The following is a 9,952-nucleotide window of genomic DNA, read 5'->3' as shown; positions in this document are numbered from 1 at the left end:
CTACAATAGTCTTTCACTATTCCAGCTCTGGAATTTGACAGATGCCATGGGTGGCAGCCACTAAGGAAATGCTAATGCTCTCTGTTTCATTTCTTTTTATATTGGTTTATATTTACCAGTTTGCCACTGTTTATTTCATAGGTTGGTTGGTTGGTTTGTAATATGTACAAATGCCCCGTGGCTCAGAGTGTTGAAGCTGCAGTACTGCAGTCCTAAGCTCTGCTCACGACCTGAGTTCCATCTCCAGCAGTAGCTGGGTTTTCAGGTAGCCGGCTCGAAGTTGACTCAGCCTTCCATCCTTCCGAGGTCGGTAAAATGAGTACCCAGCTTGCTGGGGGGAAAGTGTAGATGACTGGGGAAGGCAATGGCAAACCACCCCGTAAAAAGTCTGCCGTGAAAACGTTGTGAAAGCAACGTCACTCCAGAGTCAGAAACAACTGGTGCTTGCACAGGAGACCTTTCCTTTCCTATATAATGTTATATGCTATTTATACATATGATGTGTTATGCTGTCCTAAGGGAAATCAACCCAGACTGTTCCCTGGAAAGTCAGATGCTGAAGCTCAAATACTTTGGCCACCAAATGAGAAGGGAGCACTCACTGGAGAAGATCCTGATGCTGGGAAAGACAGAAGGCAAAAGAAGAAGGGGACGGCAAAAGATGAGATGGCTAGACAGCATTACTGATGTAACAAACACAAATTGGAGCAGACTTTGGAGGATTGTGGAAGACAGGAGGGCCTGGCATGACTTTGTCCATGGTGTCGCAAAGACTCGGACTCGACTGTGCGACTGAACAACAACAAGTGTTATGCTGATATGCAAATGATGCAAAAATGCATACATTTGGGGGAGGGGGATTCAGTGCAGGTAACCAGACAATACCATGAAAATAAAGACTTGAATAGAGCATTCTGGGGATGGAATGATTTCTGCCTGTGAAGTATAACCTTCACACATGCTTCCTTCTGTTGCAGTCCAAAATGCCCCTCAGTGTCACTCCTGGGAGGTCAGGGATCCTCTAGGAGTGGTATTGGGAGACATATTAGGCTGCAGTAGGAGAGGGAGGCAAGACAGTTGCACTCCATGGGCAAAAATCCAGTGGATCCAACTCAAAGAATAGAGTAGTGGATTCCCACGGGGCAAAAGCAAAATAGAAACAAGGATCTTTGGTTGAAACAGCAAGGATGAAAAATTTGAAAATCATCTCTAGTTGCCACCTTGTGTTTTGCCTTGTAGCTTAAAAGCCCTCTCTGTGGAAAATCACTTGCTCAACAGGAGATGACCAGTGGGTTAACCAAGGACTGATGACCAGGAGTTGCTTCCAGAGACTTGCTATGAATGAGTTCGCAGGCGGTCAGTTCATGGCAGAGGGTATCTAGGACTTCAAAAATATGTGGCTTTCCTTTAAAATGAAGACAAAATGAAGTTGGTAAGTTAGCATGTTAGGAGCGTGCAGTTTCAATAATAAAACGTCCTCTCTCTCTGAAAGCTGTAAATAGCAAAATAACAATGCAGATTTCCTGAAAATTAATTTGTGGAAAAGCCTTCTAGTTTATGTGAAAGTGATGCAGAGGGAAGCAGCTGCCAGCCGTTCTGGCTGTCCCGTGTGCTTCATGCACTTTGGTCATTTAATCCTCGCCCTTGAGTGAACAAAGGTTACATTTTTAAATCTGTATGTGGATGGTGTGCTGTGCAGCTGAACTTCTTGAAACCATAGCCACAGAAGGATGTAAAAACCATTTCCAGATTCAAATCACTGTTAGGCTCCTATTACAGTGATGCAAACCTTGTAATCTAATGCAATGGAGTCATTGTCATTTTGCTGTCAAAACAGTAACACTTGTTTATGGAAATTTGGGGGAGTTATTTATGCAGTGGTGAATGCAAAAAAACAAAACACAAGAACACACACATGCAAAAGAAGCAAGCTTGAATAGAAAGACAGTGAGTATGAGAGTCATTACAGTTTGGGGCTCAAATATTGCAGTCAGAACCTGGAAAAGATAAAGTGCACCATCTGAGCAAGGGAAAATGTCACATTAAACAAAAAAAACCATGTGTCAGTGTCTTCTTTGGATATGCACATAATTTACTATCTATGTATCTAATAGTGACATGTGGCCCCCAACTGCAGGTACTTAAATCCACGGACAGGACCACACTGACTCTTTCTGCATACCAACCAGGCTTGCAGAAAAATGCAAAAAGTTAAAAAAAATAAATGGAAGGTTTACATTTTCCCAAATTAAAAAAAACTCTCTGCTTGCGCAGACAGCACACTTACTAGTTGAGCTGGTGGTGGTGGTCACGGCAGATGTCAACTCTGAGCCCAGTCACCATGGTGGAGGATGCCAGGAGTTGCTACAGGCCCAGTTGCCATGGCAGCAGACTCCTTTTTTGTGCCTGCCTGCTGCTGTGGCAGATGCTAGGAGAGGCTCCAGGCCTGGTCACACCAGCAGAGCCCTCTGGGAGATGCTCCCTGCCTAGCTCTGGGAGCCACTGCAAGCCCAGCTGTATGGCAGAGGACTCCAGGAAAGCCTATGGGGCTGGCCAAGGCAGTGGAGGACCCTGGGAGTCATTATAGCCTCAGAACGGCTCCCAGATATTGACACTGTAGGTAGGTGTTGGGGCCTGGAGTCACCATGGTGGAGAGAAGAAGAAGAAGAGATTGGATTTATACCTCACCCTTCACTCAGAGTCTCAGAGCAGCTTACAGTGTCCTTCCCTTCATCTCCCCACAACAGACAACCTGTGAGGTAGGTGGAGGTGACAGAGCTCTGACAGAAACTACTATTGAGAGAACAGCTCTGAGAGAACATGTGACTGGCTCAAGGTCACATCAGAAGGTGCATGTGGAAGAGTGGGGACTCAAACCTGGTTCTTCAGATTAGAGTCCACACTCTTAACCACTACTACACCAAACTGGCTCTCAGATGGGAAATTTATTTTATTACTTTATTTATCAGATTTATATCCCACCCTCCCCCAACAGGTTCAGATGAAATGAGAGATGGGACCCCCCCCCCCCATGAGTCTTGCGGGCCTCCCACTTGTATGTGCATAGATATAGATATATAGTCCCTTCTTAATATTTAACATAAACAACTCAAGCAAGGTAGCTTTTTTTTTACCCAGGATTGTTGGAATGTTTAGAATGTAGCCAGAAGAGTATCTCCTTTCATTGTGCAATGTTATTGTATGAAACTGGAGTCAGCAGCTTCTCTCACTATGTAATGGAAGTCCATAAATAGACCTTCTACCATATTTGTTCCACACAGATGCTTCCTTTCAGAACAATGTAACCATACCCACTTCCTATTCCAAAAATATTCTCATTTTTGTAAAATGTAGCTGAACATCTTAACTTGCAACCACCTATTCAATTAAAATTAAAACAATGTTTCCTGAATAAAGTTTGAAATTGGAGAGCACTGTGATGATTTTATTACTTTTTCATATTATCTCCAGTAAGCTTTTGCTTTCATGTTTAATGTGCAAAAGCAGGATTAGGTCACATGGAAGCAAAGAAAAAATAGGTGTTCAGGTTATAGTTTGTATTTAGTTACTTTAAATTTCTATCCCACCCTCTCCGCAAGCGGACTCAGGGCGGCTAACAACATTCATATTTACAAGTTAAAACTAATAAAATATAGTTACAATTTAAAACCATCACGTGATGCTGTACCACTGCAATATAAACGAGTTCTTTTCTGATGGTGATCACATAGTAGCTCTATAATGATGTGGGGTGGCAGTCCACTCCCAGCTAGATATCAAAGGCCTGTTGGAACAGTTCAGTCTTGCAGGCCCTGTGGAAAGTAGAAAGATCCCGCAGGGCCCTTATGGCCTTCGGGAGAGCATTCCACAGTTCTGAAGCTGCCACCGAGAAGGCCCTAACCCGTGTCAAATGCAACCTAGCCTCCTTTGGTCCAGGGATGGACAGTAGATTTTTTGTCCCTGAACGCAGTGCTCTCTGGGGAACATGTGGAGAAAGGTGGTCCTGTAGATAGACAGGCCCCTGAACATAGAGGGCTTTAAAGGTCAATACCAACACCTTGAAACGGACTCAGAACACAATAGGTAGCCAGTGCAGCTCTTTCAGCACTGGCTAAATGTGCTCCCATCAAGGAAGCCTCATTAACAGCTGTGCTGCAGTGTTCTGCACTAGTTGTAGTTTCCGAATCAGCGTCAAGGGTAGCCCCATGTAGAGAGCATTACAGTGATCTATTCTCGAGGTGACCGTAGCATGGATCACCATTGCTAAGTCATCATGCTCCAGGAAAGGGGCCAACTGCCGCACCCGCCGACGATGAAAAAAGGCAGATCTGGTAGTGGCTGCTACCTGGGCCTCCATTATAAGAAAGGACTCCAGGAGCACACCTAAGCTCTTGACCTTAGGGGCTGGTATTAGTGCCACCCTGTCAAGAGCTGGCAGAGGGATCTCCCCCCCTCCCCCGGACCACCCCGGCTCAGATAGAGAACCTCCGTCTTTGCCGGATTCAGCTTCAACCGACTCAGCCTGAGCCAAGATGCTACAGCTTGAAGAGCCAGGTCTAGATTTTCTGGGGTACAGTCGGACTGGCCACCCATCAATAGATAGAGCTGGGTGCCATCTGCATATTGGTGACATCCCAGCCAATACCTCCTGATAATCTGGGCAAGGGGGCGCATATAGATGTTAAATAACATCGGGGACAGAACCGCACCCTGTGGCACACTGCATATAAGTGGGTGCCTTTGGGATGATTCCTCCCTTATCACCACCCTTTGTCCCCGATCTTGGAGAAAGGAGGCCAACCACTGTAAGACAGACCCCTGAATCCCCATGTCGGCAAGGCGGCTAGTCAGTAGCTGGTGGTCAACCGTATCAAATGCGGCTGACAGATCTAATAGCACCACTGAGCCGCCCCGATCCAGGTGTCACATGAGGTCATATATGAGGGTGACCAGAACCGTCTCCGTCCCGTGACCTGGTTGAAAGCTGGACTGGAATAGATCCAGTGCGGAAGTGTCATCCAGGAATCCCTGTAGCTGAGTTGCCACCGTCCGCTCTATAACCTTACCCAATAAGGGAAGGTTTGATACCGGCCGATAGTTTGCCAATACGGCCGGATCTGCAGATGGTTTTTTCAAGAGGGGACAGACCACAGCCTCTTTAAGAGGTGTGGGAAAGATCTCTTCTACAAGGGATCTGTTGACAATATCCTGTAGTGGCTCACGTAGCAATGCCTCGCTAGCTTTTATGAGCCAGGACGGGCACAGGTCCAACCCACAGGTCGCAGGGCGTACAGCAAAAAGGATCCTGTCAACCTTCTTCAGGATTGAAGGAATCTAGAAATGGACCAGAAGACATGCTCGGTGCCTCAAGTTCTTTCACTATATCAGTTATGGCGGGAAGGTCATGTTGGAGCATCGAGACCTTATCTGAGAAAAAACTCGCAAAAGCCTCACAGCCAATTTCCAATTCTCTAACGTTTGGTTTACCTTGCGATAAAGTTGTTAGTGACCAAATTATACTAAACAATTGTGCTGGGCGCGAGGTCGCAGACACAATCTGGGACGCAAAGTAAATCTTCTTTGTGGTCCGGACTGCCATCTCATAGGTCCACATATATGATCTATAAGATATTCTCGTAGCTTCATCATGAGTGTGTCGCCATTGTCTCTCTAGTCGTCTCAATCACCGCTTCATCGATCGCAGCTCTGGGGTATACCACGGAGCGGATCATGAACGAGGATGAAGAGGACGTTGGGGAGCGGTCTCGTTGATGGCTGTAGAGAGCTAGCTATTCCAATCTCCACCAGCTCATCCACTGAGTCACCAGAGGGTCAGGGATCCTGTAAAGCCATTTGAAGCCGCAAAGGGTCCATCTGGCTTCGCGAATGAGCCAAAACTTGCTCACTGCCTAAACGGGGTAAGGGTGGAATGTCCACACGGGCCCTCAGGGCATAGTGGTCAGACCATGGCACTGCCTCGGCAGAAATCTGATCCACTATGACTTCTGCCGCAAAGATCAGGTCCAACGTGTGCCCGGCCTGATGTGTGGGTGTTGTTATATATTGAGAGAGTCCCACTGCTGCCATGGAAGAAACTAGGTCCGTCACCCAAGTGGAAGCCGCGTGTTCGGCATGGACATTGAAGCCACACAGGACTATATAATATCATAAGTAAGTTGCTTAAGCTGAAACAGACATGGAGAATTTTCCATGTGCTGGCCCACTTTGAATTGCTCGAAAAAGACAAAGAAAATGGGCAAGAGACCTTTTTTTGCTGGTCTGGCCTCTATGGAAGGATCTTTTGTTTCCAATGCACATATTTAAGTGCATCTTTCTCAAGTGAATGACTGTCTCTCCCAGTATGAACCTCTGGGCCAGTGATGTTCTCCAGCTTCTTCTTCATGTTGTGCTGCCCCTTAGGAGTGGTAGGTTGGCCTGGGCCTGGGTTTTGGCTCTGACCATCTGGAACAACCTGCCTGAGGAGGTCAGAAGGCCATCATCTCTACCAGTTTTTAGAAAAGATGAAAAATAGTCCTACTCAGGAAAACATTTCAGTGATATTTTAGAGCATTCTGGTGAGCTTTTTCGCATTCTGCCTTTCTCCACAGTATGTGCTTTTATTTTATTTTATTGTACGTGTGGCATTGACTCGTGATGAATCTGTTCAGTGATTAATTTTAATGCAAATGAGTTCTTAAGGTGACTATAGATAGTGTCTTTCTTTCTTTCTTTCTTTCTTTCTTTCTTTCTTTCTTTCTTTCTTTCTTTCTTTCTTTCTTTCTTTCTTTCTTTCTTTCTTTCTTTCTTGTAAGCACTTTGAACCCTCATGGAGACAGGCAGGATGATAAATATTTCAAATTAATTGTGACATATATTCCATTGCCCCAAAAGGCTGTCAGGGCAGCTCCTGGGCTGATCAGACATTACATGGGACAAGCGAGAGCTCAGCTGGCCTAAAGAGGAACAGTTTAAGTTTCACAATGTATGGGGGCACACTATGTAAAGATGGCCCTTTTTTAAGTGCCCAGGGAAATGCTGATCACCACTTTAGGGTCAGGAAGCAATTTTTCTTGAGGCCAGTTTGGCCAGGGATCCTGGAGGTTTTTCCCCATATTCTGGACATGGAACAGAGATCACTGAGAGTGTGAGGGGAAAGGTATTGCGCAGGGGGTTGGGCTAGATTACTTCGGAGGTCTCTCCCAACTTTATTATTCTGTGATTCAAAAGATGCTGGGGTCAGTCAGGAGTGCAGAAAGGAAAAGGGCAAGGACAGGAGACAGAAGCACCTTTGTGTGAGAATATGTTTTAGCTACTGCAGCAAATGAAAGTTGTCTCCATTGTATATGCTTCTGCTGTTCAGAAATGGCAGGAAATAAGACAGTTACAGAGGGCCTAATGCTTTTGGGATACATAGATATGTCCAAGTAACAGGAAAGCCATCCTAGTAGCACCAGATAAGAATTTAAATCAGCCCAGGAATAGGTGAGAGGGCAGCAGCCCACAAAGTCCCTGATCCTTACTAACGGACAAGAGAACTGTGGAGTTAGTGATCCCGCTGGGGCAGGGGTGTCAATCATGCAGCCCGGGTGCTGAATCAGGCCCTCAGAGGGCTCCTATCAAGCCCCCAAGCAACTGGCTGTCATCTGCTTCCTTCTCCTTCTCTTTTGCTTCCTTCTGAATAACAGCTTGCTTTGCAAGGCTTGCTCAGTTGCACAGGAGTTACAGAGCAAAACCTCTATTTTCTCCATTGGGTGAGGCTCCTCCCTTGGGGAGGAAGGGGTGAGGCAGAGCTTGCTTTGCCAGGCTCTCTCAATCACATAGCAGAGCTACTGAGCCAAGCCTCTCTTTCTTCTATTAGCTGAGGCTCCTCCCCCTCCTGGTCACCTGGAGAAGGAAGGAAAGAGCCAGAGCTTCCTTTGTCCAGTTCCCTGGATCCCTTGGGAGAGATACAAAGAAAGCACCTTTAATACCACTGCTAATGTTTTAAGCATGTTTTAAGGTTTTTAAAAAAGAAATATTTAATTGTGTTTGTCTGTGTCCTTTATAAAGTTTATATCTCTGCTACCTAATTTTAAATAGGTATACACATGGCCTGACCCAACATGGCCCAGCCCAACCTGACATGTTCTGGCCCATCAAGGTCTCTTTTCTATCAGATGTGGCCCTCATAAAAATTAGTTTGACACCCCTGCACTAGGAAGTGGTCAACTGGTAGAACTGTAGGTGGGGGAGGTAATGTGCTGGTAAGGAGGACATTGTTTATGCTTTTTGTGTGGGATGTCAAGATATGGGGAAAATGCATTTCTAATTCAAGCCACACCACACCACTGAGAGGTAAATCCCACCGCACACACACACACACCCGCCCCTAGCTGGGCACAGGGATATGACGAACTATGCATTGGTTTCATTTTCTTACCATGTTGTGGATCACAGCAGGATTCCAAAGTGCTGAGTATGATCTTCCCCAGGGCTCGCTTAGATATGTTCTTTAAACATAAAAGAATATTATGGAACATTTAGGTTCAACAAAGGTTCGTACACATGCATCTTAACAGACAAATTAACAAGATTTCTAAATTAAATTAAATGTCATAACCAATGGTTTTTAAGGATAGCTCTTTGTTACGGAACTCTGAATCAAATAAACGGCATCAAAGATTATTTTGGCACTTTAGGATGTTTTAACTACCTCACAGGGAATGGATAAATATGAAACTGAAGTTTTAGAAGCTGGTTCTTGTGTAAATAGGTATTAGGTGCAGGAATACATGCTGCAGAATGAAAGCAGAAAAGAAGGAAACTGGAAGCATCTAAACCAGGTGAGTAAGACCTGGGCTGGGCATTGCCCTTCCCCCCCTTTTTTCAGGTAATGTAAATCCTGGGCTTGTCCAAAGGCATGAGTTTTAGCCCTTGGCTCTTAGCTCATGACTTGCAACTTGTGGTGCTTATGAGTTGTACCACAGGAACCAGGACATCCATATGGCTCATTGCTTACTCTAAGATTAGTAGCAGTCTGCTGGGTCACATACTTTTGTTTAATTCTATTGTTCATGTTTTATTTTGGAACCTGCTCTGAGTGTGGAGAAAAATGGGATAAAAATGTTCAGATATATAAATAAGCAGGAATGGTCATGCTGAAAGCATTCAAAGGGAGGAAAATGCATAAAAGTAACTGATGAGTCGTATCAGAGGCACAGGTAGGTTGTATGTATGCCAGTGGGAGGAGATGGGCTCCTCTGCAGTCCACTGCAATAATTTTGCTAAACTCTTTGCAGATGAAATCTCTTGCACCCACTCCAACTTGGATTCTCCAGCTGCAGACATTTTTGCACTGGAAAGATCTTGACATTGTGTGCATGCTCTGGTAACATCTAGATTAGATTACTTCAATGTCCTGTATATGTGGCTGCCCTTGAAGACTGTCTGGATGCTACAGTTGGTACACAAAGCTGTGGCCAGAATGTTGACTGGAGTGAGTCACAGGGACCCTTTCACTCCTGACTTTTTCAATCTACACTGGCTCCCATTTGCTTCCAGGCCCAATTTAAGGGGCTGATATTGGTCTATATAGTTTGGGCCAGCATACCTCCTCCCATATTAGGCTTCCCATTCCCCAGGTCCCAGCAGGGGATTCCCCGATTTTACAAGCTTCCCCCTACCCCCAGCCAGCTGGCCAGCAGGGAAAGCCCCTCTCCCACACCCACCATGTACCTCTAGATCTGGGGTAGGACCTGCAAACAAGTCCAGTTTTAAAATGTGTGTGTGCCTTTAAATTGGAACAGGAAAAACTTCATGGAGAAGGGTTAGCAACAACAGACCTCTGAGTGCAGCCCCTCTGTTTGTTTTGCTTTCATTTTGGACAAGTGAGTGTGTGTGTAAAAGAGCAGCGTAGCCCCTGTACTTTCCAGACCTCGTTGTGGAGGCACCAGAGACTCCTGCTTTGTTCTAC

At 45.5% G+C, this 9,952-nt stretch overlaps 1 protein-coding gene across 3 annotated transcripts in view; it reads right to left on the bottom strand.

The window, feature by feature from the left end:
• Positions 1–1,143: 1,143 nt before the first annotated feature.
• Positions 1,144–9,952, bottom strand: part of LOC132590649 (EF-hand and coiled-coil domain-containing protein 1-like) — a 124,547-nt gene continuing 115,738 nt past the window's right edge. Inside the window, exons 6-7 of one of the 3 annotated variants that reach the window (XM_060263621.1) lie at positions 8,420–8,489; positions 1,144–1,405 (exon numbers count right to left, since the gene is read on the bottom strand). In XM_060263621.1, the coding sequence (XP_060119604.1) occupies positions 1,272–1,405; positions 8,420–8,489 (204 nt within the window). In that variant the 3' untranslated portion in view covers positions 1,144–1,271. The remainder of the gene's footprint in view (positions 1,406–8,419; positions 8,490–9,952) is intronic. The other 2 variants (XM_060263620.1, XR_009556703.1) reach the window with 2 other exon arrangements.

This window comes from Heteronotia binoei, unplaced genomic scaffold (genome assembly GCF_032191835.1).
Source record: "Heteronotia binoei isolate CCM8104 ecotype False Entrance Well unplaced genomic scaffold, APGP_CSIRO_Hbin_v1 ptg000458l, whole genome shotgun sequence".
Lineage (NCBI taxonomy): Eukaryota > Metazoa > Chordata > Lepidosauria > Squamata > Gekkonidae > Heteronotia > Heteronotia binoei.
This window is presented reverse-complemented; position numbering and strand designations above follow the sequence as displayed.